General features: G+C 41.0%; 3 protein-coding genes across 12 annotated transcripts in view; 2 read left to right on the top strand and 1 right to left on the bottom strand.

Annotated features, from left to right (window-relative positions):
* Positions 1-15408, top strand: part of Gbs-76A (Glycogen binding subunit 76A) — a 55211-nt gene extending 39803 nt beyond the window's left edge. For 5 of the 10 annotated variants that reach the window (XM_065223722.1, XM_065223723.1, XM_065223721.1 and 2 more), the window contains 3 exons: positions 3309-3359; positions 12065-12233; positions 12860-15408. In XM_065223722.1, coding sequence (XP_065079794.1) covers positions 3309-3359; positions 12065-12233; positions 12860-14647 — 2008 coding nt within the window. In that variant the 3' untranslated portion in view covers positions 14648-15408. Of the gene's footprint in view, positions 1-3308; positions 3360-12064; positions 12234-12384; positions 12779-12840 lie in introns of those variants that run through there. The other 5 variants (XM_065223727.1, XM_065223724.1, XM_065223725.1 and 2 more) reach the window with 5 other exon arrangements.
* Positions 15409-16708: 1300 nt separating this feature from the next.
* LOC135702694 (tonsoku-like protein) lies at positions 16709-21790 on the bottom strand. Its single transcript, XM_065223719.1, has 4 exons — positions 21594-21790; positions 18377-21530; positions 18133-18314; positions 16709-17853 (listed from the first exon to the last, which is right to left on the bottom strand). The coding sequence occupies exons 1-4, from the start codon at positions 21616-21618 to the stop codon at positions 16760-16762; spliced, it is 4455 nt and encodes a 1484-aa protein (XP_065079791.1). The 5' UTR covers positions 21619-21790; the 3' UTR covers positions 16709-16759.
* Positions 21791-21974: 184 nt separating this feature from the next.
* LOC135702633 (pentatricopeptide repeat-containing protein 1, mitochondrial) lies at positions 21975-24248 on the top strand. The gene is made up of 2 exons (XM_065223669.1): positions 21975-23582; positions 23647-24248. Exons 1-2 carry the CDS (start codon positions 22063-22065, stop codon positions 24143-24145), a joined length of 2019 nt encoding a protein of 672 aa, XP_065079741.1. The 5' UTR covers positions 21975-22062; the 3' UTR covers positions 24146-24248.
* The last annotated feature ends 2226 nt before the right edge of the window (positions 24249-26474 follow it).

Genomic DNA, 26474 nt, shown 5'->3' with positions numbered 1-26474 from the left:
TATCTCAACAATTTGTGACTTTTTATCAAATCCAACGGTACGTTTGGAAAGGTGAATAAATTTAGAAGTGATCTTTGACAGAAATATTCCATTTTTTGTTTAAACTCGTTTAGAAAAGGGAGGTAAGGCGCGAGTTATGCTTAGTAGGACGGAAATTAGATCAAAAACCCTATTAAAGTCTTACGCTGCTAACTGAAATATGATGGGCAGTGTTTTTTTTTTCGTACCATGCGGATAATATTTGAAGTTTAGAACTAACCTTGCATCTTTTCATATTCCTTCATGATAACAACTCATAGCAAAATTACTCGAGGTTGATAACTAAATTAGTTATGGGATAACAAATGGAAAGGTTGAAGAATAAAAGGTCCAAGGACAAAGGTCCAAGGAGAAAAGGACGAAGGACATAATATCGAAGGACAAATGGCCGAAGGATAAATGGCCGAAGGACAAATGGCCGAAGGACAAATGGCCGAAGGACAAATGGCCGATGAACGAATGGCCGAAGGACAAATGGCCGAAGGACAAATGGCCGAAGGACAAATGGCCGAAGGACAAATGGCCGAAGGACAAATGGCCGAAGGACAAATGGCCGAAGGACAAAAGGTCATGTCCCCACGAGGTTGAATGGACAGAAGGTCGAATTGAACTTAGAGGGACGTAAGGTCGAATGGACAGAACGTCGTATGAACCAAATGTCGAAATCGACAAAAGGTTGAAATGAAATAACTGGTCAAATTGTTGGAGGATGAAATAGGTGGCTGATTCTCAATTATTTTTAGAAAGCCCATTAAAAAATCTTTTCGAAAGCCCTTTAAAAATCATTTCATTTACACCCCTAACATATAAAATCGGCTCACTGATTGAAATACTATGAATTTTGCTATGCTCCTCTAACTAAAAAAAACACGGGCAGGACTATAAATTTACACATCAAGAAAAATATTAAATCTAGATAGAGCTGGCCACACATACCAACCCCCTCATCGGATAGCGAAAGACTTCCTCTATCCGATGGTTATGTTGGTCTGCGTGGGCGTGCCTTAAGTTCTTAGAAATCATCGATAGAAGTCATTGTTTACAAAAGCTGTTACGCCCTAATTTCAGCTCTATCTAGATTTAATGTTTTTCTTGATGCGTAAATTTATAGTCCTGCCCGTGTTTTTTTTTTTAGTTAGAGGAGCAGAGCAACGTGTTAATTCTGTGGGAGCAGAGCTCCCTATTAAGGCAATGCCCCAGGTCCCTGGTCTAGAGCCACGGGGACCAACGGGGTGGGCTTTCCGCCAGCCTCTTTTGTTGGCTTAGCTGACGACTCTTCCCCAGGTCGTATCTCGACAAAGGGTGGGATGGTGAGGCTGATCAGGGCGCAAATAACCTTCTACTCGGTCTTCTTTTAGGCACTTTTTATTTAAGTTATTACGTTACTTACGAATAATAGGGTGTGTGTGTGAATGGCCGGCCGGCGTGCTGGATCGTGGATCGCTGGGCGGATGATCTGCTACTGGCTTCGGAATGACGCGATTTCGTGTCTCCCGACCCTCGCTTGGTTGACCGCTCCGACGGTCTAGAAAGCGTTTGGTGGCTCAACGCTGAACAGCGGAGACTTAAACTAAGGACAATGGGTCCTTGGGTTAAAACAATGGGAGGTCTTGTTATATGGAAACTACTGGGCAGTTGGGTTAGGTATGTTACCTAATTCTTTGATTAACGCGTTCCTGAGGTTTTTTTTTTCACTTAATTTAACTGGAAAGTCACTTCGACTTGAATTGTTTGAACACTTGAATTGTTTAAACACTTGGACTTTGTCTGTGAATCTATCGATACTAGTCTGTGAGCTATGCTCCACACCTTCTTCGAGAAGAGCTGAAGTGGAAATTCCTATGTTAAGTGCCTATTCGATTTAACCCAGTAGTAACCTCCTATTTGACCATACTCCCTATTTCCACCCGTCATACTTTCCATTTATTTCCCTCATGATCTTAGTTGTGGTGTCTGTATGGGAAGTGCACCTTATGTTTAACAAATTGTGTTCTGATAATTTTAATTTGACCGTTTCTTTGGAGTGGTATTTTTAATCTGTTCTGCTTTCTTTTACATATTAATTTATTTTTAATAAATTAAGTTTTATAACATAGAACATTAGATAAATAAACAATAACTTTCGGTATAACAGTTAAATAAATAGATTAATATAATAAATAAATCAATAGCATATTGCTAGCCTTGCTCGTTCATACTTAATAGCAGTATGGATTGCCGATACCTACACTCACTCTCATTGCTCAGTGCTGGTGATAAAGGGTAAACTACTCAAACGGTAACAAACATAGCGCCCAATATAATAGAAGCAAAGAATGAAATGTTTCCTTAAAAGATCAAATGTTCCCTAACAAATATGACATATGCTAATATTTTTTTCAATTTGCCATTAATAAGAAATAAATGTCCCGTAGAAATTTTTGTAGTTTTTGAAACATTTCAAATATTTAATTTTTTTATGATTGATAATTTCCTTTGTTCTATGGAAAATATTTTAAATTTTATTGGTGCAATTTTACTTATGGTGCCTTTACATATTGTATTGAGCATTTTAACTGAATTTTTAGGGTGCATTTTATTTTGACTATTGGTGCAAAATATTGGCTGCCATTTAGAGTAAGGGTCATATAAGACCCCGTGAGATCGAATCGGTTAAAGAAACTTTATGGAACAAGACAATTTTACATTTGCCTCAGGACTCTAGGGAGGTTGAACCCGCCATGCGTTTTTTTATAGAATCCGTAATCCGTGTGCTATGAAGGAAAACGGATCCTGTGATCAACGGATGAGACGGAGAAAACAAATACTGAGGCAAGCAGATTTCATTTTTTACACAAGTAAGATAAACAGCGGGATCTATCTGCAGACTGTCACTTACTGACCGTCTGCTGCCAACCTGTCTGAGAAATCTTCTAATAAGCGTGTACACAGAGATGATGAGATAACTATGCTTATCTTTACCGTGCTGTTCCTTGAAGCTAGTACTAGCACAGTTGACGAGACATTTTGCTTTGGCGGGGCTTTGTATACATAACCCACTGACTGAATTTAGCCAGTTTCATGTCTGAAACACGAAAGAAAGCATGACTCAACACTCACCGCTACAACATTTATGGCTTTAAAACAGAACTCTCTAATTATGACTATACCAAAGTACCTCCTCAAACAACACTGTAGGTCCTCCTAACAAAGTTCCCTTCTGCGCTGTTTTATAAGTTTCCTAATTACTTTTCCTCCGTTCCTTATTGTTCTTTTTCTTCTTCTTCTAGATTCCATGACGCCTGGTCCCTGTACCTCTGGTGGTGGGTTATCTTGATCAGGTTTTTATATTGAACTGTTTCTCTCCTAATGTTTGTCCGTTCAACCTTCTTTTTTCCATACTTATGCACGAAAAATGCTATTGAAACAAAGTGCGATCGAATTTCGACACCTTTTTACCATACGTATTCGTCTGTTACTCGTTTGTCTTCCATCAAGGCACAAGCAGTTTGAAAGTCACCCCTGCCAATTTGAAAAGTGCGAGAGGGATTTCCCCGTAAATTGCTATGCTTTGCTTTTCTGTATTTGCGAGTCGTTTTTTTCTGTTTGGTTCATACTAAGATGAAAGTGTAACCACACCAGATGAGTATACGTGTACGTGGATATCGTTTTACATTTTTTTTTTGCTTTGAGTGCGAAAATATACCAAACACAACATTTGTTGGCGTAGATGTCTATTTTGAGAATGCATCATTTCAGTATGGATTAAGGGTAGCATTAAGATGGAGAGGTGAAATGACCACATGAGCACATGACCGACTCGCGTTGGTCATTAAGAAAATGCTGATGGATGAGCACTAGGGTGGGTCTAGCTTGTATGGTGGATCGCAACCCCCTGTTCCCCACTGCTCTTCCAATGAGTATTGAGATCCCTAACAACGGTGTCAAATTTGAACGATATTTGGCTATGGCTATTTTGTGTTTGGGAAAATGTGTGAGAAACGAAGACGAACCTAATCATTTGCTTGACAAATATAGCTCAATGTTCACCACATCTCGGAAATATATTGGGAATACTATGCAGAACAACATTGTCCAAGTCTGCAAATCGATTAGACTTCTGAGAAAAAAAAAAGTTATTATTCTATTAATTTAGGCCTATTGCTTCACGCATACCTAAAGGCGTATGCAAATGCTTGTAGGTACGTGTTGATCACTTGGACAAAAGTGAAAGATTAGTAATTTTTTGTACAAAGATCAAATCGATTTAAAATTCTCGCACCTATCGAAATTATAACCAAATTTGTTCAAATGTTGCACAGTTGTTGGAGATCTTAATACGCATTGATATAGCAGTGGGGAACAGTGGGTTGTAAAGTTGACCCACCCTAATGAGCACCCTCCAAAGATGAGAGATTTTTAATAACTTTACTTGAATGTAAAATATATACAGCATTTGAATCAAATGTGGAATTGTTGTGAAAGTTATCATTTGAGGTGTTAGAAGAATCCATTTAATGTCACTTGAATTAATTTATACCGTGATGGATTCGAGCATTTTTACTCTGCACAAATGGCTTGCACTTCACACAAATTCTACAATTATGATTTTGCTCTTGGTTATTTTAGTATTAAAGTGAAATCAACATTTAAAGGAGATCATGTGTGGTCCAGTTGGAATGCGGACGCACAGGGCATTGGCTCACCCAACTGTCCCCAATTCCCCAAGAGGAAGTTGAAGAAGACTGGCATAGTGTGTGCGATGATGGGGGAAATGTCAAAGCAAATTCGCCAGTCGGATCAATTTGTGAATTGTTTTTTATTAAAGTGCAATAAAAAAGCTTTATTTTGGCTACTTAACATTTTTCTTACGTCAAACCAATCCCAAAATAGAGCTGATTTCTTACTGCCTACTTGGTCCACATTGCAAATGCAAAAAGAGTAATGATTAGAATGTTTTTTTTTTATGCACTGATGAAATAGAAATTTGTCAGAAGAATGTTATTTCGAAAAAAAAATCTATTAAACATTATGTAATATGTTAGTTTAATACAAACAAAATATTTAGTTACCCACTTCCATACGCACAAATAGCCTGTCAAAGTATGATAAATTTTCGCAAGCTTCGAACCGTTCCCCACCTACGTACAGACATAACACTGTGAATATTTTTAATTGCAAAACATCGTCCATAAAACATCTGTTGACCACACTTTGAAGAGCAACGTGCTCAACAGATGGCGATAGTGTTCATACGTTAAACTCCATATCAGCTGACTATGCGCACCGCTGATGGCTGCACACCCAAATAATGAGTGAACGATGAACAGCATGCGATGAGTTGAAGTTTTACTTATATGGTTCATTCCATTTCAAGTGACCGAATCAGTCGACCCTGCTCTAACCAAAAGTGGTGAAATTACTTAATTAAGGTCAAAATTCAAAAATCCAAAGTTTGGTGCCAATCGTCTTGACACCCGGCCTGGGGGACTACCTTCGCTTTTCCGATTTTTCATACGCACAGAGTTTAGATTACCGAAGGCGGTAAAATTTTACTAGGTTTTTAAACAACTGAGTTTTCAGTAGATTTTACTTTTACTCAAAACTCCGTAAATCGCAGAATCTCTGAACAGTCAATATGACCGTTTAAGCACAGACATACAGACATAACTCTTAGAAGAAAATTATTCAAAAAATATCGTCAAGCGTCTATCTTACACATTCAGAAGCATTGATTTTTTGTTCACTAGTTGCTTTTCCCTCGATCTGTCAACGCGTCAGCTGTGTTGAATTATTATTATTATTTCGCTTTATTAAGGAGGCTTTCAGCCTTGGGCTGGTTCGCCTCCAACAGCTGTGTTGAATAAAAACAAAACAAATGCAAGTCAGTGATGCCGGTTCTACGAAATATTCAGTATTGATTGAATTTATCAAAAAACACGGATCCGTATGACAGAAGCTCAATCAATTTTTAGGGATTTGTTTTGTTTGTTTTGCGTGATTTTTATTTTGCTGGAAACAAGTTTTTAATCGTGATAATATATCTCCTTCTAGCACAGCCCATCACTTTAATATGCACACAGCAAAAAAAAAATAATAATATGTATCAATCAATGTTATTCATGATGATATATTGAACTCATTGATTGTAAAATCGGATACAATATTACCATAGAGGTAACTCTAAGACTAGTATGTCCCGAAGAAACGTGCTCAACTTTTTGGCTCAGCTCTGGTACTATCTTCGGTCCCAAGCTAATCGATTCACCTCTCGAAACATAGGAAAATCCACTAACCCCTCATTTTATCTGTCAAACTTTCATAGCGAATCAAAACAAACATAGTGTAGTACTAGAATTTTGACTTGAATGGAGTACGTTAATCGTTTGCTTGGGACCAATAGGCTAGTCAAGTAGTGAGCCAATTTAAAATCGTTAGTTTCGTATTGATTGTTGATATTACACTGATTAAAATGATTTGTTGTCAAAATCTGTCTACATCGTATTGCGTCATATTACACTACAAGCGGAACGACCAATACGCAGCATTTAGAATGTAATATTCAATGCATTCCTGACGTTGCAGAAAATTACGATAGCATCAGATTGCGTGATTGCTAGTGTATTATAATGCTTTGTTGATTATTCATGAACTCTTGATTGCTGTGAACGAGGCTGGGAATGCTTGTGAATATTTGAGGTGTACAAAAGAGTGAACAAAGAGGCGAACGCCGAAGCTTTTTCACATTTAAATCGCAGTGAAGCAACTGAAAAGTGTTGAGGGAATTTATTACTGTAACTGTAACCAGTTCGTTTTTGTTTGCTAATCTGGTTAAAAAAATTATCCAAAATTATCTTAAAGATAAATCGTCCAGCTAAAATCTTTGTAGGGGTAAGCGGTGGGACCATCAATAACTTTTATTTCTGTATTCGTCAGATTAGTATGTGGGATGCCTTCCCAAGAAACAATGAAAGGTGATTTGTTGCTTTGCCTCCTTATTTCTAGAGCTGACATCTACTAAATTGACCTGAAAACGAACTGGCACCACTGATAAGTTGAAAATGTGCTGACTTGCTTGACGATGGCGTCACCATGACAAATGCGAGCACATTCCGAACTGAAACCTTATTTGCGAAGAATGTGGTTTAAGTCAGTAAAGAAATTGCTGTGTGTACACTGAGGAAAATAGACTTAGGAATTTCATAAGGCTCGACTTATGAACAACACACATGAATTTCATAAGCGTGACTTATGAATAATTGTGGGGTAACATGAGATAGCTCTTATACGCCTTCAACCGTTTCATTTTTTCCAAGTGTTGTTAGACGAGTGGTCAACACACGGGCCCCGTAATCTCAACGTTCGATGGTTCGATTCCAGTGTGTTTCGATTTATTATTTTATGGTCAACATTATTTTTCGTAAGGCAAATTAATGAAATTCATACCGATTTCTTGTGGCTTAAATTAATAAGTGTTTCTTATGGAATTCTTACGATCTTTTGCCTCAGTGTATCAGTAATTTATTTGTTTACATTCTTTTTTGCTGAGTTTTTCAATATTTGTATCTCGGCATTTTGTTGAATAAGTCAGTAGATTCATCAGAAAAGTTGATTTCCTGGTAGTTAATGATTTTTTGATGTGTTCCGTACGATGGCTAAGACTAAAATGAATAAATCATTTTTATACCTGTGATCTTGACTTCTTTAGTTCTTTAGTGGGAATGACACTGATGAAGACTGCACATTATAGTCGAAATACGTTACTCTCATGGATACCAAAATTAATTAAGTGGAATTAAATGGAAGATAATCTTTTTGTTGTTTTATTTAAGCATTCCGCTAACAACCCAATTTCATTACTTCAGGATTAAAATGGTTTTTTTTTTCGATTTTTATTTGGATACTGTGGGTGTGTGGATTGCGTGCCCATGTGCTCTACAACAGACAATGGCAAAGAAAAGGACATCTTTTCTTATTATATATCGTAGAAAATCGCTATTGAACGTGCGAAAACTCAGTCGGAAAAATGTGAAAGAAGTGATATTCTTGGTAAAATATGACGTAAAGGATGTCCACGAAATTATTGGATCACTAACATTTACCCATAACGCATCCTGCATACGATGAAAAATTACCATTTTTTTTTCAAATATTCTTTAACATGTATTGTTTACATCTTGTAAATTTGGTGAGATTCTGTTATGTAGATTTTAAAATTGAACCGAAACCGCTAAGCAACCGTGCAAATATTTTGCTCGCACACCGTGGAAATCCAACATTATCCTACCGTGAACTCGGAAAACGATTCGGGATAGTGCCTACTACTGTTTCAAGAGTGCTAAAACGATTTGATGAACGTTTGAACACAGTCAACCATACATAACACATTGAATATTTTTCAGTATAAAACATCGTCGCTAAAACATTACCGCCATCTGTTGAGTATGCTGTGATGGGCAGTGCGCTGAACAGATGGCGGTAGTGTGTAAACGTCTAACGCAAGGGAATTGACTATGCGCGCCACAGGTGATACTATCAACTAAAAGATTTAAATTGACCGTTAAATGCATGTTCGATGTCTGCCTCTATGTCTGTTTCTCTGGGTTAACCATTGCACGCATTGTCGTTCAGATTAACGGGGGTTCACGGTATAAATAATAAAAAAAAAATATGAAAGATTTTGAACGTTAATAACTCAACTGCCCGTGGTCCAATTTCAATACTTTTATCACCAATCGATCAGAAATATGGCTACGCATTGATAACAATGCTTCTGAATATTGATTTTCAACAAGAAACTATTGAACAACTGGTAAATGTCCAGCATTGTCTAAAAGCGTCGAATTAACTAACAAATCCACCAATTACCTACATGCATATGCTGCTTCCCCAGCACAGTCTTCAGAGAGTAGTAAGTAGACGAAACAAGTCCAAGTGGCATTCGCCTCCGATACTCGGGCGCGTGCGAATAGGGAGGATGGAATTGCGTGATATTTTGCACACTCATCGCCATATTCAGAACCACACGCTCTCAACGACCACAAAAAATGCTCTCCAGAGCATTTAATATGTAATGCATGAAATCCATGTGAATTTCACATAGCTTTCCAAAAAAGTTGACGACAACCTAAAGAAATCGTTTATGGACTTTCGTTCAGTTTTTTCCTGGAAATTTTTGTTAAATAAGCTAGAATTAAATAAAAAAGTTTTTTCCCATACATTTTTTAACCGCTTTACTACCAATACCCAGAGAGCCAAAACATTCAAATTTGAAAGAGAAAATTCACTCTCACGATCTCAATATCTCAACATTCCATGTATTTTGATGACACTTTGTAACATTTGGTGGGAGAGGGAGAATTAAAATTTGAAGTCCCTCCCATTTTGCATATTCTGCATACAAAATTCATAAAAATTCCCTCCCTTTTAACAAGAAAGCCTGCAAGAAAATACTATTTATCAAAAATTTCTAGGAAAAAACTGAACGATAATGAATGATTTCTTTTGACTTATTTTGACCATAATATGCATCCAAAACGTTCCATCCACTTTTCCAAATTTCTAACTTACTATCAATAGAACAGCGCCATCAATGAGAAAAAATAGCCTTGACTTAATGGTGAAAACTATTTTTGTAGTTCTTTAAAAATTCTACTCTAACTTCTGATGTATGAGGAAACCCGAGGTGTGCCGAAAAAATGTGATCCGTGATGCCGTCACTGAATACGCAGCTGCCTACACGTCATCATCATCTTCCAAAGCATGTACTACCATCGGCCCTTTTCAGGACCACCAACGTTTTCCAAAAGAGTTAATTTTCTGAACATGTCCCAACTAAAATTCATATCAAAAGGTTCTTTTCAGGGCAATCATAGTCATTCTAAAGAGAATAAACAGAGAGAACCCCACTGAAATTCATATTCCTACACAAAACACAAGCTGCAGTTAACAAAAATATTTATTATATCATACCACGTAGTCCTACGTCATCATTGCGTACAACCCCATTGGGATGTCCCTTGTAGTTTTTGTTATGTCTTTTCCCGATTCCGATCAAGCTATGTCCTCAACCATGTATATTGCAACAAAGTAGGCAAGCAATATATCATTATCCTTCTACCACTCCGATCGAGCTGTGTTGCAGAGAGAGTTTGTCGTTGTAGTCGTAGAAAGCGTTTTGTCTATATCGTTGGTTGCTTTATGTGTTTGGATTCGCTAATCTCAACACATTCTACTTTTAAATGATTCGAAAAAAAATTATCTTGGGTAAATGCGCTACTTATTGCATATGTATCAATGGTACTAGTTTTTGGCCCTACCTATTTGAATCACAAATTTCATGACTGCCCAACAAACATTGAATGTTGAATAAGAGCTTATTTAGGCAAACACAAGCTTCTTCAGCAAAACAATAGCTTATTCAGTTGATTGTTGGGTGGTACATGTCATAACTGGTCCACTTCCCCTTGATTCTCTATACAAATTATGGGTAGGACATTGCTTTGACTGCCCCTTGCCACTTTTACTTAAGTATTCTGAGTACCTACTGTGGTGCAGGTCTACCTCTGTTGCGATGTCCTGCTGAGTTCCAATCCAGTGCTTGCTTGCAGATTTCGTAGAGTGTGGCCGACCCACCCCGACTTATATTCTCGAATTTCAGTTGATATCGGCTTCTGATGACATCGACGATGGAGCTCAGCATTTGAGATTTAGTTGTGGAAGTGCTTAAAGAATATTAGGTTGAAAGCGTAAAAGTCCAGTACCCAAAAAGAAGAAACATTTACCCATAACGGCTACTAAGGGGTCCATTATAAGTTAACTTTCCTTCGATTTCCAATGCAAGTTGGAAGAAACTGCTGCGATAAATTCCCGAAAAAAAATTTCTTTGCGCTGATAAGTAGCAATGTTAGCAACAAGCGGACCTAACATGATAGAAGTTTCATCAATATTTTCAACAATATTTTTGGTGGGTCATCAATACATGGCTGTTTCTTACTAATTTTGATGGACTATTCTGAGACACATGACAACTTTTATGGTAAAAGGTAAAGTAATGAAATTGGGTTGTTAGCGGAATGCTTAAATAAAACAGCAAAAAAGGGTTACCTTCCATTTAATTCCACTTAATTTATTTTGGTATCCATGACAGATACGTATTTCGACCCAATTTCATAACTTCATTATGATGGCTACCAAGCCTTTAAGATTTTTCTTATTAGAGAGTTGTATAGATTTTTTCTCCTTTACTTTACTTAAATCTTTGGCTTTTATTAGTTAGGTAGGTTCCGATTCTACACATTGTAGTTTCATTTTCATACCTGTGATCTTGACTTTTTTTTACCTAGGAGATGAGTACTTAAGGGGGTTAGATTTTGATAAGTTCTTTAGTGGGAATGACACTGATGAAGACTGCATATTGATAGTGATAGCCTCTTTTTCCCTCAATTTCCGAGGTCACAATTTACCAATAACAACATGCTACAATTAAGTTATACCTTTAGAGGATTATTATATATAAATCGATAAATTGAACTGGTAAATGGTAAAATCTCTTACGATTTTGTATAAAAATTGCTCGAATCTGTAAGGAATTACAACATGAATAGATGCTGTTATGTGATCGTCGGAAGGCTTTTCAAATATGTACTTGTGTAAAATAAATCTTAGCTAATTTCATTCAGTAAATACTATATACAGTAAATACATTCAGCCCTGAAAATTTTCTTATGCGAGATTTGAATGAACCAATTGACTTTTTAGTTGCTTCTACACTACTGGTAATAACTAACATTGGAGTTCTCGTAAGAAATATCTATACATTTGATTTGCAGGTACAGAGGTAATTTAGTGCAAAATTTTGCGAGGGATCAAAAATTTATGGACTGTAATTTTCGTCCCTTATAATGGCACAAACCTGTTGGTGCATATATGTAGCCTGCACACACAATGTTGATTAAAATTAAAATCCAAATTCATGTTCTCCTCTCAATGTTAAAGCAATAAGTTATTAACCTCCTTATCAATATTTTCTAATTCTCCCTTCCAGAAACTGTGTAGCTTCCATGAGTACCCCGGGCGATCCGTCGGCATCCGGTGGAGGACCTGACAGGCCGTGTGGAATCACATCACTGCTACCGATTGGCATGTCGTGTCGTGGGCGTGCCGAAGCCTTTGCCCGTAGTCTACAGTCGCGCCTGCGAACACTCGGCACACAGGTGAGACCTGCTCAGTTGGCAGAAGCTATTGCATCAAGCTAATTCAGCCATTATTACTTTTTCTTTCTCCATCTCCATACTACTGTCCCAAAACTCGACATTCTCACATCTTGATAGAAAATTGCTTGATTGCCTTTCAAATTACCTCAGCTTACCATCACCACCAATACCACCAGCGGTTCCGGTTTAAGCCGAGAACAATCAGCCGATCCATCTACCCAGGCGAATTGATGATCCTTCTTTTACTGTTTCTTTCTTTCTATCCCCGCTCGTGTGAATCGGATCAAACCCACAAATCCTTCCAAAATTGAACAAATTCGTCAAAATTTTGCGCGCATGCTCGCACTGCTATCTATGTTATGTCACCATCTTACCACGCATCTTCTGGGCACTCCCGATACCAATGTTGACGCCCAACAACAACACCAACCGGAACAACCTGACCGACATGGCTCAAACTGTGCGCCTCATCAAATTAACCACCAAATCCACCAAATACCAAACCATTCTCCGGTAGGGATACTACTAACCACAAACTCCAAAAAGTAAAACACTCACATATCATCATAGAGTAGAACACAACTAGCCTCTAGTCGCCATTAATTAGGGTTAAATACTCTTTGCAGGGAAATGCGGACGAGGGCGCCCAGATCATTGATCATCCACACGAGAACGATAACACATGGATATCACAAGACGAAGCGGCGGCAGTGACTCGGTTGCAACCGCTACCAATGGTGGCCAACGAGGCCGATGCGTTCTTCGACTTTGGGCTGGAGAACGAGAGTCCCGGTTCGCCGATTGAAGAGTGTGAATACACTCGGCTAATCGAGACGGCGACAGTGACGCCAGCCGAGGTTGCACCAGAATCCGGCTATGTGTGCGCATCGCCCTGCTCGACGCCCCAGGTCAGCCAGGAAAATAGTCCATCGAGCCAGAGCTCGTCGGACTGCCAGTTCTTCGATCCGGAGAGCTCAGATCAAGAACAGAAATCGATAAGTGGCTGTGATTACTACGACTGTACTACCTCGGATCCATCGTCGGCGTCCAACAGGACGGCGGCGCTGACTACGACAGCATCACATACATCTACCTCAGCAGCAGGGGGTGAAAAAGGAGTCGGAACTGCGACAGTAACAGCGACGGCATCGAGACAAACGAGACGCAAGTCCCAGAACGGTCACCTGCCCAGTGGCCTAAGGGTGGAGGTAACGAACGCCGACAGCGATAGCTGCTCAGAATCCCTACCACCTTCCCAGTCTACCGAATCGCGTTCGCGCGATTCTACCTACACGGGACTGAGTTCGAACAATTCGAACAGTACTCTACAGGACGTCACTATGGAGGGAGAAGAGGTGGACGAGGAGAAACCGGAAGTACCCGAAAGCAGTAGTGAGCTGCGGCAGCCTACACAGGACGAAACAGATCATGGGAAAGTATTATCGAACGGGCATGCAATTATGCCAAAGGGGACAATAACACGCCAAGAGGAAGTTTGCGAAATCGACGTCGACGTACTGCAGTTCATCAATGGAGATGCTGAGGACGAACCTGAAGAGGAGGCACATAGTCCAATAGTCGAGATGACCGAAGTGGAGAAGAAACTACAAGACTGTAGTGTTGATCAAGAGTCAGAAGAGAAGCATGATCACAAGCGGGAAGGAATTTCCTCCGGCGATGAGGACGAAGACTTCGTTAGGCCTCAGCGAATTCGAAGATGTTCGTCACTGAAAACGGGCAAGACTCCACCGGGTACGCCTGGACGGAAAAAGTTTGTTCGATTCGCAGATGTTCTCGGTCTGGATTTGGCCGACGTGAAAACATTCGTCGACGAAGTCCCTAAAATACCAAAACAGGCCTACGAGGATCTGGACTTTTGCCTGGAACCTCCGGCTATTCAGGAAATCAGTTTGGGTCCAAAAGCAGATCGAGTGCTGGTGCCGTTGTTCCAGCAACCAGGTGCTCTCCCATGCTTTCTGGATAGGGTCCGTGAGAAGCAGGTCAATCTGGAAAATGCTGCTGTCACTGATCCAGTGAACCTGACCATCACCGGAACGGTTCGTGTTCGGAACCTCGACTTCCACAAGTCGGTCTACGTGCGCTACAGCACCGACAACTGGCGCAGTTTCTCGGACCTGCAGGCCTGTTACGTGGAAAACTCCTGTGATGGCTTCTCCGATAAGTTCACCTTCACCATCCACGGCAACTCGGTTCAGATAGGGCAGCGTATTGAGATGGCGATACGCTTCCACAGTCGAGGCCAACAATTCTGGGACAGTAACTACAGTACGAACTACGTTTTCCAATGCTTGCCAATCTCCCAGCCGAACCATATCGCCAACTTGACTGTCAAATCGGCCAACCTGGATGCACTACTCAGTCCAGATGAAGCATGGTGCAGAAGCTTCTACTAAAAAAGGGTCCTTCCGTATCCTTCCTTATAAACCCACCCGAAAAGAAATTTTGAAACTAAATCAATAACGAATAGCTGCAGCTATAGAAGGCACGATAAGAAATTACATGATTTTGATCGCCGTCTTGATCCGTTCAGAATGGACATAGTTGGATACTTTGGAATAGCTTTACATTTTACCCCAATTGGACGCAACAAAAAGTTTTAGCGTGTAGTATTACTGTTTTAATTTTTAACGAACCCTTACAACGAACATATTTTCGATCACTCCCTGCCCCCTCTCATGAGAAATCCTCTAATGTTCCGCTTTCCTTGAGACGATCAAGATTGTTTTAGAAATATTGACGAGAGCTTCATCAGAAACAAAAGTATGATCACTTTTATCACTTTGATCAAATTTAGAGGACACGTGTTAGTCGACAGCAACAGCCCTTCTATTAGGTATCTAAATTCAAAAATAGAGATCTGCGAGCATTCTAAGAACGTTATTGGTCAGTGATGAACAATTGTAGTTTTGAGAAGAAAAAAATTGTAATTTAGTTTATTCAAATCATGACTATTAGCTTAGACTTGTAAATCAATTGTAAAGCTGATCAAATAGCACCCTCTAATACTTCATAATAGAGTCGTATGCGTGTTGAATACCAGTCTATATTAATTAACTATACAAACAACAAAACAAGAATGTGAAGAGATTAACATGGATTGGAGACGGACTATGAACACTGTTATGTTTCTGATTTGTATATCAACAAATGAAAAGTTAAATCCTACAGCATGTTCTCGAAGCGTCCAGCGCATAGAGTTATCATTTCTACTGATTTTTTATCTTTCGGAAATGCAGCAAATATTTATGCAGGATAAATAGCAAACAATGTAACGAAAGAGAAAATAATCAAAACCAGACAACAAACAATATAAAGAAGTTTTTACGCACCACTCTCAGTAAAAAAAATAGAAACAGGACATGAATGCTTAACCGTATAGTAAAGGATGAAGGTAACGTTAAAAAAAAGAAAACTAATAACTGGTGTCTTATGAAAGAATTAATTAAATTAAACAAAACAAAAGAATACTATATTTGATTTAAGTACATACACACACACTCATGTATAATATAGAAGTTTACCCAAAGATTAGAGAATAAAGAAACGTTTAAAAAAAGGGATGTTGTTTTTCATGCGCTGACAGTGTACATATTTAGTAGTATTGAACAGTTCCAGGAATAAGACCGAAAAAATTAGAATTATTGAATAGACCTTGTCCGATTTGTATGAAACTTTGCGTAATTGTTTGTAATGGGCAATGATTCATATTAGTGCTAAAATTCGGCCATTTTGAATCATGAAATTTTTGGATTCACTCGGTCTGTTGGTACAGGTAAACCTCGATATAATGTAACTGTCACTTTTGACTTCGATCGTCAATATCTCGCTAAAACAATTGAATCATACACATTAATATTACCAATAGATGGGAGATTATCTCATCTGTTCGATGGTGTTATTACTTTGTTTGTTTGGTCGTTTGCGAGAAATCGGCGATGGAAGTCAAAACGACAATTACGTTATGTAAAATAAAAATAAATTAAATCACCAATTTTCCTCATTTTCCGGGAGATTTTTGCGGTTTTCCACAGGAAAACATGAGGCAAATTTACTCATCGCTGAGTTCCTGCACTTTTTGCTTTTAAGTAAACTAATCTCATTGCCGTGTGCGTTTTTACAAATTTGAGTAAACGGAACACAAATTTGAAACTAACTGAATGGTCGTGCAATATCTGATTCAATGGTCAGTATTCAAAGGTGAGAGCGTGGCGTTCTTAATGAATCGCCCCCAAGTAGAAACGAAAAAGAATAGATATGCAGGCGTTAATTTGAAAGATCAAAACTGGAAAGACACCGGCATTGAGCCTAAATGTATGCTTCTGTAGATCAAATGTAATATGTATATATTTTGTTTCGACGCACCATATTAGTTGCAATCCCTTGCTGTAATTATTTAAGCTTTTATGGATAAATTCCAGGGAACGTACACATTATTCCACCCGTTTTCCGGAAAGATCACGTTTATTATCAAATTTCACTCACTATCCAACACTATCTAAACTATCCTAAAGCCGCATTGACAGCTTAACCTTATGCTTATTCACTTCCACAACAGCACGTTCCTTCCAGATCCGCTCCCAAAACAGAGTCAACGCGCCACGCAGCTCCTCGATCTGTTCTTCGGAAAGCCGCAAAGGCACCATCAGTTCCAGCCGGTACGGATAACTTTGATCCCGATCGTACTTAATCGCTCCTACCATATCGTTCGCCACGAAGCTCTTCAGAACCAGAGGATTCTGCAATAGGCGCACCGATTCTAGTGATTCATTGGTAAAGCTTTGCAAAATTTCAACAAGACTCTTTTGTGTCAGTTTGGCGTTAAATGAGACATCCAGGTGCTTGAGCTTCTCGGCGGTCGTTTTCAATGAAAACACAATCGCACTAAGATCGGCATCGGTTAAGCCGCAGTTGCTCAGATTTAGCGATCGTAGCATGTCGAAGTCATAGGACTGGATGGCTAGGATGAAGGCAGGCTTAAACTCCCTTAATTTCCCTAGGGAATGAAGGTTTAGTTCAGTGATTATTCTCGTGTTCAACTTGGTGAACATATAATCGATGGATTTCTTGTTGAGGTTATTTTCGGAAACATCGAGCACTTGAAGCTGTGATATGTCGAGAGGGGGTGTTGCGAAGGTAAGGTTCGTAATTCCCGTCGAAGTCAGGCGGAGAACTTTGAGCTGTTTTAGTTGCTGGCAAACGCTGGTCAGTACCAGCAAGCTCTGGTCCATAAGCGGATTTCGACTGAGATCCAGCTCAGTCAGATGTGATAAGGCGTTTGCTAGGGGGATGAACCCATCGGTTCCAGTGCCTGCTAGGAGGCCAGATAGATTAGCAATTCCCTTGTGACTGATACAATTCATCGAAAGATTAAGCTTTTCAAGAAGTTTGAAGGAAGGAAGTTTGACGGTGAGCTCCTGGAAGTCGACATCGGTGAGTTGGTTGAATGATAGGTTTAGCTCTCGGACACGACCCTGGTAACCAAGCGCTTGAAATAGAATATTCCACTGGTGGGGCTTGGCGGAGAGGAAATCCCGGCGAAGTGTAAAGTGACCGGTGTTTTCCATGGTGCCCAGCGAATGGAGCAGTTCGGTAAGCATTTCTGAAATGCAGTGGAAGGTATAAGTGAGTTTTGAATACTGAAACAAAGTTTACAAACATAATTCTAGATAGAGCTGGAGTAAGGGCCTAACAGCTTTGGTAAACAATGACTTCTCTTGATGGTTTCTAGGAAGACCTCCCCTACCAGACAGTTATGTAGGTTTGAGTGGGCGTGTCTTGAATTCCTAGAAATCATCGAAATGGCATTGTTTACAAAAGCTGTTAGGCCCTTATTCTAGCTCTGTCTTGAATTCTTCCTTTCATTTACCATGATACTAACCAACATCGCGATGTTTGCAATAATCCTCGTAGAACTGATCCGAACGCAGCTTTTCGAATTCTATGAGGTAGGAATTGATTATGGAATCCGAGCCGCACAGAAGCGTCGTAAGGGGATCGGTATCCATACAAAGGCCACCATCTGGCCGTAGTAGTTTTATAAGTGGTCGTTTTCCATGTTTGCTGGAATGAGAGGACAACTATTGAAATTTACCAACATAAAGAGTATTACACTTTGCACTCACATTCCGTAACGCTTCACCACTTCGTTGATCAGCCATCCGACATTCAATTCCATGATTCTTTCTTCATCGTAACTGACATCGATGAAATCGCCTTCGATGATCACTCGGACCATGTTCGGAGGTAGAATCTTCACCGGTGTTTGCTTTCCAACCATCGACAATGCCCCAGCTTTTACAGGCGTTCTCTGGCTGGTACTACTCTTCGCCGGAGACACCATACTTCTATCCATTTGTCCAATCGTTGGACTGTCTGACCGTGTGGACATATTAAACCCCACCTCCAGCAGCGAAGTCTGATTCCGGTTGAAACTTCCACTCGAACGCTGTCGACGCATCTTTGACTGAGTCGACGGCTTTCGGGAGAAACTCCTCCCGGAAGCGTTCATCAGAATCTGAAGGGCATCGGGACCACTTTCCTCTGATGATGCACGCTCGCTTCGTCTACTTACCACGGTCACCTGTGGTTCATCCGGGTCCTCATCATACTCCAATCCAGTAGAAGTTATTGTCCTGTCGGAAATCGGAAGTGCCTCCCCCGGAGAACGTTCTCGCTCGAAGCTTCGATTCAGTGGCCGAGGATGTTGCTTATTAGGCTCAGTGTAGTCCTTTTCCGAGAGAATTTTCTGTCGTTTTTTATTCGGGCCCAGATCATTGACTAGCCAATCGTCACCTACTTCCGCCTGGCGCATGTAGGCGGCCCGTTTGGCCGGTCCTGGATTAGGATCTTTCAGTGGTGATACGATCTGAGCCCGCATCGTGTTTCCCTTCCGCAGTACTTGAATGGCATTACGGTAGTCGTCTACTCCGGACGATCCACGGGCGGTTTTTTCACGAAAAGACCGTGAAGGACCGGGTTCCGGTTCCATGTCGGATGCCGAATCCGAAACGATATCTGACGGGCGCTTTTGGGCCGAGGTCTTCGGAGTACCTTTGCTGCTTCCGTAACCGGAGCTTTGATTACTGGTGACAGTGCGAACGGTCCGAGTTTCGTCTCGTTCTGAATCGGAATCCGATCGACCATGACGATTTGCACGGCGTCGAGTAGAGCGAGCAGTTCCGGAAGAAGTCGGTTCCACTTCCATCGACTCCGGAACGATGCCAGCTTCCGTTGGCTTGATTCCTGCCTTGTCGAAGCAGCTAATGATGCGATCTCGAATGGTGTTGTAGAAGGCGATATCTTCATGCAGAAGCTTCTTCTGAACGCCTTTAAACCACAGTTCAAGCACGTTCAGAGTCGTATCCCCGGAGTCGGTGCGTTGTGTGCAGTTCGCTCCTCGATTCAACAGGAACTCAACGACTTCTAAATTTCCATTCGAGCATGCATCGTAGAGTGGTGTTATTCCATCACAACTGGTCCCGCCCTTATCATTAATGTGAGCTCCCTTGTCCAAAAGCATCTCCACAATCTCTTTGTGACCGTGAATGCACGATTCGTGTAGCGGAAGCCACCCAGCATGGTCGCGGATGTTAACCGGATGGCCTTGCTCCAGAAGCTTCTGAACCAATAACTTATTCCCAGCAATGCAAGCTTGATGCAATTGAGTTTCGCCTTTGTTGTTCCTCTTGATCTGAAACGACATCCCCCGCTTCCGGGAACTTCTGGCATCCGACTGTTTCTCCACCTGTTTCGAGCGATCTTCATCCGAGTCGGACAGTTCAGACAAATCTACATCGTCCCCGATATCCGGAGTGTTGATGGCAAACTCGATCGACGTCTCCGTTTCGTCCGGCTCGTCTCCCGAATCATCGTCACTTCCGTTACCGTCCTCAATGGCCAGATCGATTCCAAGGTCCTTTGCTTCCTTTTCCAGATTCTCCGCCATCAGATCCATTGAGTGCTTTTTAAGCATGACAATGCATCGCTTGAGGGGAATTCGTTCCATCTTCAAGGACTTCATCTTTTTAGCTTCCTGTCGAACTCGACGGTAGATGTCCTCGGTGTCGAATAAGGACCGTTTCTGAGCTTCGTACACTTCGGCAATGCTCAGCAGTGTGTTGTAAGCTTCCTTCGGAATATCCTGAATCAAATCGTACTCTTTCCACAGGAAAATGAGCGCATCCTCGAACTGCTTATTGTCCTTGTATGTTTGATACAGACTAACGTAGGTCGGAACCAGATCCCTGTCAGCTTCCCCATTCAACTGGGCGCACTCCAGCATCTTCAAGTAGTAATCAATTGCTTTACTGTAGTTCTCCAGCTTGCACGCCCCGTCGCCCATCTTTTCGTACAGAATCTTCTGCTTACCATACTGGCTACTATCGGTCGTAATCAGTTCATCCTCCACGCGGCAGATTGCCACCAAAATTTTGAGTTGCCGTTCGATGTTTTCCGCGTCCGAAACCACCGGCGTCTTCATTCGGAAAGCTTTCTTCAGTGCTTGTTTGGCACTTTGGAAATCTCCCATCCGAATCATCGCGTCCGCCTTGATCAACAGGGTTTCGCACATCTTGGCTGCTTTGTTGCTGAGCCTGGAAGCGACTTCCAGTGCTTCACTCAATATCTTCAACGCCTTGGTGTGATTGCTTTGCTTCGCATTGAACAATAAAGCCGAAGAAATGTAACACTGATGCAACAGCTCCAGCAGATCATTGTTCAGGGCAATCTTGGTCGCTGTATGCATATACTCCAGCGCTGCTTCCAGATGCCCCTGGTGTTCCTTTGTCACTCCCAGATTGAGCAAAGCCCTTGCTTCCATATCAAACCGTTCCAACTTGCCCACTTCCTTCAGCTCCCGACTGAGCTTCAGTCCTTTTTGGAATGCTTTCTCTGCTTCCGTCAGAGGTTCCTTCGCCGCCTCCGTTCCATCACAACTCTGCCCCTTTAGCAAATAAGTTCTCCCGATCGTAATATAAGCCCGCTGCAGTTCTACCTTGTCGTCCTCATTCCGCGCAATGTCCAGGTACACCTTCTCGTACTGCAGGGCCTTCTCAAATTCACCCAAGAGCATAAACATCTCCCCAACCATCCGGTTGGCCCTGCCCACCTCCATAGGCATCTTCAGATTGTGATATGCTTTGGCAACCAGCTTGTACTCGTTCAGCGCCTTCCGGTGTTCGCCACGGTCGCTGTACAGCTCCCCCAACTTCCGACATGTTTCCGCCAGCTGTTGCAAATTGCCCGCTTCGGAGGATTTCTTCTTGCGACGGAGGAGTCCTGCATCGGAATCAGAGTATTATTTATTCATTGATCAAAATTCTGCCGCTACCCGGAACTTACTTTGCTCCTCCAGATCCAAATCCATGTTTTCGAAGCACGATTCTACTCGGGTTCACACATAATTTCAAGCAAACTTTGATTCACACTTGCACTAGTTTATTATACAGTGACTCGAAAAGTTGAAAAAATTGTACATTTCAGTCGAATTTCCAATAGTAAAATTAGCTTTTCCTGAAGCGACCATCTGTAACCGCAGTAGCATCAAGAAAACACTCGAATCCAAATGCCGCGTTTTGTATTTTTGCGTTTGGCGCGGGAGGTTAGCCCTTTCGAAGACATCCAAAAGAGAGTAGGATGCGAGCCGTTTTTATCGTCATCGAGGCATGTCACTGTGCCGCAAACGTGTGTTTCTGATGTTTTGTTATGACTTTAGTCGCAAAACAAGCGGATCGTGGTTCTGTATAGTGATTTTTACTTGAAATTTGTGTGAAATAAAAAATAATAATCAGTGAAAAATAGTGGAACATCGATGGCTTCGGCAATCATTCACACCATCCGGCGGCAGTTGTTTTTTGGTGGAAAAATATCGCGAGATCTGACTCGCTTGTCACAAATTTCAAATCAACCACGCGACCAATTCCTACAAAGCTACCGATTTCATCATCAGTCCGTGCCACTTCTGAACAAAGCCACCATCCGCGACCGAGAAGACGTATCACTGCTGGATGCCAAACAGGACCCGGACGTATTTGGTACGCTTTCCCCTAAGGTAGCGGCACCGGAAGTTCCCGACGAGGGTGATCTACAGGAAGAAAATTTCCTCCAGAATTTACCGGCACGGTCACAGAAACTCAGCACCAAAGAGTATGCCGATTTGATCAAAGGACATCTCAAGAATCATCGCATCAAGGAAGCGATCGATGTGCTGGAGGTGAGGATGAAGGAGGATCGTGTGAAACCGGTCAACTATCTGTTCAACTTGCTGATCGGTGGTTGTGCCAGGGTTGGCTACAGCAAGAAGGCGTTCCAGTTGTACAACAAAATGAAACAGCATGGACTAAAAATTACCGGCGGAACGTACACGTCGTTGTTCAACGCCTGTGCGAATAGCCCTTTCTTGGGAGATGGATTGAGCAAAGCCAACCGACTACGTGAAATTATGATCGAAAAAGGCTACGAACCGAACGAGTCCAACTTCAATGCCATGATCAAAGCCTACGGACGTTGTGGTGATCTGAAAACGGCTTTCCAACTGGTGGACGAGATGATGGCCAAGAAGTTGAACATTCAGACTGACACCTTCAACTTCCTGCTGCAGGCTTGCATTAGCGATAAGGAATTTGGATTCCGACACGCGTTGCTGGTATGGCATAAAATGTATCGTTTAAAAGCCCTGCCTGATATTTACTCGTTCAATTTGCTACTGAGATGCGTTCGGGACTGTGGGCTTGGAGACTTGGAGGCGACGGAGCAAGTCATCGAACAGATTCTGTACCAAAGTCAGTTGAAACCTCCGCAATTGGAGGGATCTTCCCTGCTGGAAAATGGGGCCGACGAGTCTTCCAATGACCTTCAATTGGCCAGTATTAACCAGGAGATTCAACAGGAAGGAGTCCCCAACCTACTATCCCGTCAGCCTCACCTCGGTAGTCTCATAAGTTTAGGCGAAATCAAGAAACCAGAGGATCGTCTTCTACTGCTTGGCGGAGCAACGAGTTTTCTCTGCGAAATGGAACAACTGAAAATTCAACCGGACATTAAAACGATGACTGCGCTGCTGGACACTGTTCCACCGACGACTTCTGCCGAGAAGCAAATTCTGTCCACCATTCGAAAGTTAGGCATCCGTTGTGATATCGACTTCTTCAATATCCTCATCAAGAAACGTTCGATGCGATTCGATTACGACGCCGCCCGGGAGGTACTGACAATGATCAGAACTGCACGACTAGAACCGGACATTGTAACGTACGGAGTACTGGCTCTGGGCTGCCGAACGCAGGATGAAGCACGTGCCTTGCTCAAAGAAATGAGAGATGCTGAGATTAGGTAAGTTCTTTAAAAAGTAATTTTTTGTTCTTCACTTTAATAAAATTCTGCTGATTTTTTCCAGGATCAATATCCAAATCCTGGGAGCCATGCTGCGCCAGGGAACAGCAACGCAAAACTTCCGCTACGTGGCGGATGTACTGGAGATTGTCAAACAGGAACGGTTCAAACCGAACGAAATGTTTCTCAAGCACCTGGACAATTTCAACAAAAAGTGCGAAAAGATGAACAAAGTGTACGACCGAAATTCGCGGAAGGCCGGTCGGGATGAGTTTAAATTGGAATACAACCGTTACAAGCTGAAGCTGGAATACTGGATGGACCATATGGGACTGAAGGGGCTCAGTTTGGACGACGCCGTCGGAGTTGTACGGCAGCACCCTTGGGAACAGTTTAAAGAGTCACAAGCTGAAGGCTACGAGGCAACCAAGAATCCCAAGCTGAGACACCAGAAGAAGAAACAGCATTCCATACGGAAGATTAATGTGGAAGAGCTGAAAGATGACGATGTTAATGACGACAACGACGGCAGTCGAAGCGCAGAAATTAGACGAATAGAGTGAGGGGTTGTGAATGTGTGAATAGTACAACATAGTTTAAAAGTATGTTTTTTTTTTTGGAAGAAAATAGAAGCACTCTTCTGTACAAATATACGTTTAGTGTTTGACATGTTTCATCTGTACTGCATCCCAGAATTCCAGATTGGAAATCCGTTAATTTAAACATAAGTTTACTAGCGAGGTTGGACAAAACGTTCTGTCAACTAACGAATTATTCCTATAACCTATACATTTTTTCTAACTTTAATCCTCCTTCCCAATGTACATTTTGGAATGATGGCTACATGATTGTTACTTCGGTCATTCGAACTGCCTAACGTGATTGGTGCTCATTTTCTAAAGGCGGGGCCAATCTAAAGTTAGGTATTCTACTCTGAAATCTGTGAAAGGGAATCAAGTATCATATAGAACAAAACGTCCAATGTTACACTCATTGATTATGTCATTGAGAATAATCGTCCAATGTAACATGTCCGATCTACAGCGTTTCTACTGAATTTTCAACTTATTATTCACTGACTACATTAAAAATGGTATTGCAAAATGTATAATAATTGTAACATTTAATGTTTACATCAGAATTTCAGAATAAACCATTAAGGGGGGAAATACAAGTAACTCGTCAAAAACTCGACGATTTTCGGAATTTTTTTGTGAGCAAATGAAACAACGCAAACGTTTGGGTTTTTTTTTCATTAAATTGCTTAAATCTTCCTCAACATTTGAGATTTTTTTTTATTGGTGTGTGACCTCTGTGGCTCCTTGGGGTCACATCGGAAGGAGGTCGCCTCCGGTGGGGATTGGTAATTGGCGGGCGTTCTAGAGACCTGAAAAATAGACAAAACTTACTTTTATCAATTGGACCTTATTCAGAAAAGATTCAAGTCATTGATGAGAACTTTTTGAATTATCTTTTCCGCCAATTTGGAAAACACCGTTTCGAGAAAAACGCGTTTAAAGTTTTGGGCTGTGTAAAAACATGATTTCTGGAACTTACGGTTAATCGGCGATACCGGGGCCATAGATCACTCCTTTCTCGTGCTCGTAGCATTTTTTAAAAAGTTTTAAAGTAAAATGAAATGTCTTGCTCTGTTTGCTGCATGATTTCCTTCAGTTTCCCGTCTTATTGTTTTTAGAATTTAATCACTATTTCGAATTGATTTTTATCGTTTCAGATTTCAGATGTAGAGTACATGGGCCTTAAAAGAAAATATTGAAATGCTGGATTTTGGAAACAAATATTTGTAAAAATCTATACTGAACTCACAGACATTGTCTGTGCTGAACTATTCTTTTCCGGGGGTTTTTCAGGCTGGCGGGTATGAAAATCTTTAAATCGATTTATCTCCGTTAATACGGCTCTAATCGAGATTTGGAGCGTTTTTTGGTGTCAAAAAATTTTTTCCTTAAAAACCATGTCCCAACCCAATTTTTTAATCTTTAAATCGATTTATCTCCGTTAATACGGCTCTAATCGAGATTTGGAGCGTTTGGTTGAAGATGCTAATTTCAAATAACAGACTGTAGTGGTAATTTTTATACGATAGATGGAGTAGATGAAAGCATAGAGTTGATAGTTCCGTTAGAGTACGGCAGTGTGAAGATTGTATATAGATATTAGAATAGCGAACTAGGACAACTTTTAAGGAAGGTACAAATCGGTTTTTTCATCTCTCTTTACCAAACTCCCCCTTTGGAGAGGGATGGTGAGGGGTGTCCCCCCCCCCCGCCACCACTGGCAAAAAGACCGTACTCTAACGGAACTATCAACTCTATGCTTTCATCTACTCCATCTATAGTATAAAAATTACCACTACAGTCTGTTATTTGAAATTAGCATCTTCAACTATGTAAATCGTTGACTTCACGTAGAAGTAATACTAAAAACATATAGTCAAAGTACATAACTCTGGATGGGAGCATACCATCAATTACTGTCAATGGTCGAAACGGTTAAATCGATTTATCTCCGTTAATACGGCTCTAATCGAGATTTGGAGCGTATTTTGGTGTCAAAAAAAAATTTCCTCAAAAACCATGCCCCACAACCCATTTTTTTAGGCTGGCGGGTATGAAAATCTTTAAATCGATTTATCTCCGTTAATACGGCTCTAATCGAGATTTGGAGCGTTTTTTGTTGTCAAAAAAAATTTTCCTCAAAAACCATGTCCCAACCCAATTTTTCAGACTGGCGGGTATGAAAATCTTTAAATCGATTTATCTCCGTTAATACGGCTCAAATCGAGATTTGGAGCGTTTTTAGGAGTCAAAAAAAAAAAATTACTCAAAAAAAAATTCCCCAACCCATTTTTTCAGGCTGGCGGGTATGAAA

This window comes from Ochlerotatus camptorhynchus, unplaced genomic scaffold (genome assembly GCF_037179485.1).
Source record: "Ochlerotatus camptorhynchus isolate MF236.1 unplaced genomic scaffold, CSIRO-AGI_Acam_v1.1 ptg000196l, whole genome shotgun sequence".
NCBI lineage: Eukaryota > Metazoa > Arthropoda > Insecta > Diptera > Culicidae > Ochlerotatus > Ochlerotatus camptorhynchus.
The sequence above is the reverse complement of the archived record's forward strand: the minus strand, read 5'-3'. Positions and strand labels throughout refer to the sequence as shown.

Excerpts from the sequence above, each read along its gene's own strand:
- LOC135702694 (XM_065223719.1), bottom strand. The coding sequence starts at position 21,618 with ATGGATTTGGATCTGGAGGAGCAAA. Across the intron at positions 18,315-18,376 it reads GTGGTGAAGCGTTACGGAAT|CAAACATGGAAAACGACCAC; the intron begins GTGAGTGCAAAG and ends CTCTCATTCCAG. Across the intron at positions 17,854-18,132 it reads TTGCAAACATCGCGATGTTG|AAATGCTTACCGAACTGCTC; the intron begins GTTAGTATCATG and ends ACTGCATTTCAG.
- LOC135702633 (XM_065223669.1), top strand. The coding sequence starts at position 22,063 with ATGGCTTCGGCAATCATTCACACCATCCGGCGGCAGTTGTTTTTTGGT. Across the intron at positions 23,583-23,646 it reads ATGAGAGATGCTGAGATTAG|GATCAATATCCAAATCCTGG; the intron begins GTAAGTTCTTTA and ends GATTTTTTCCAG.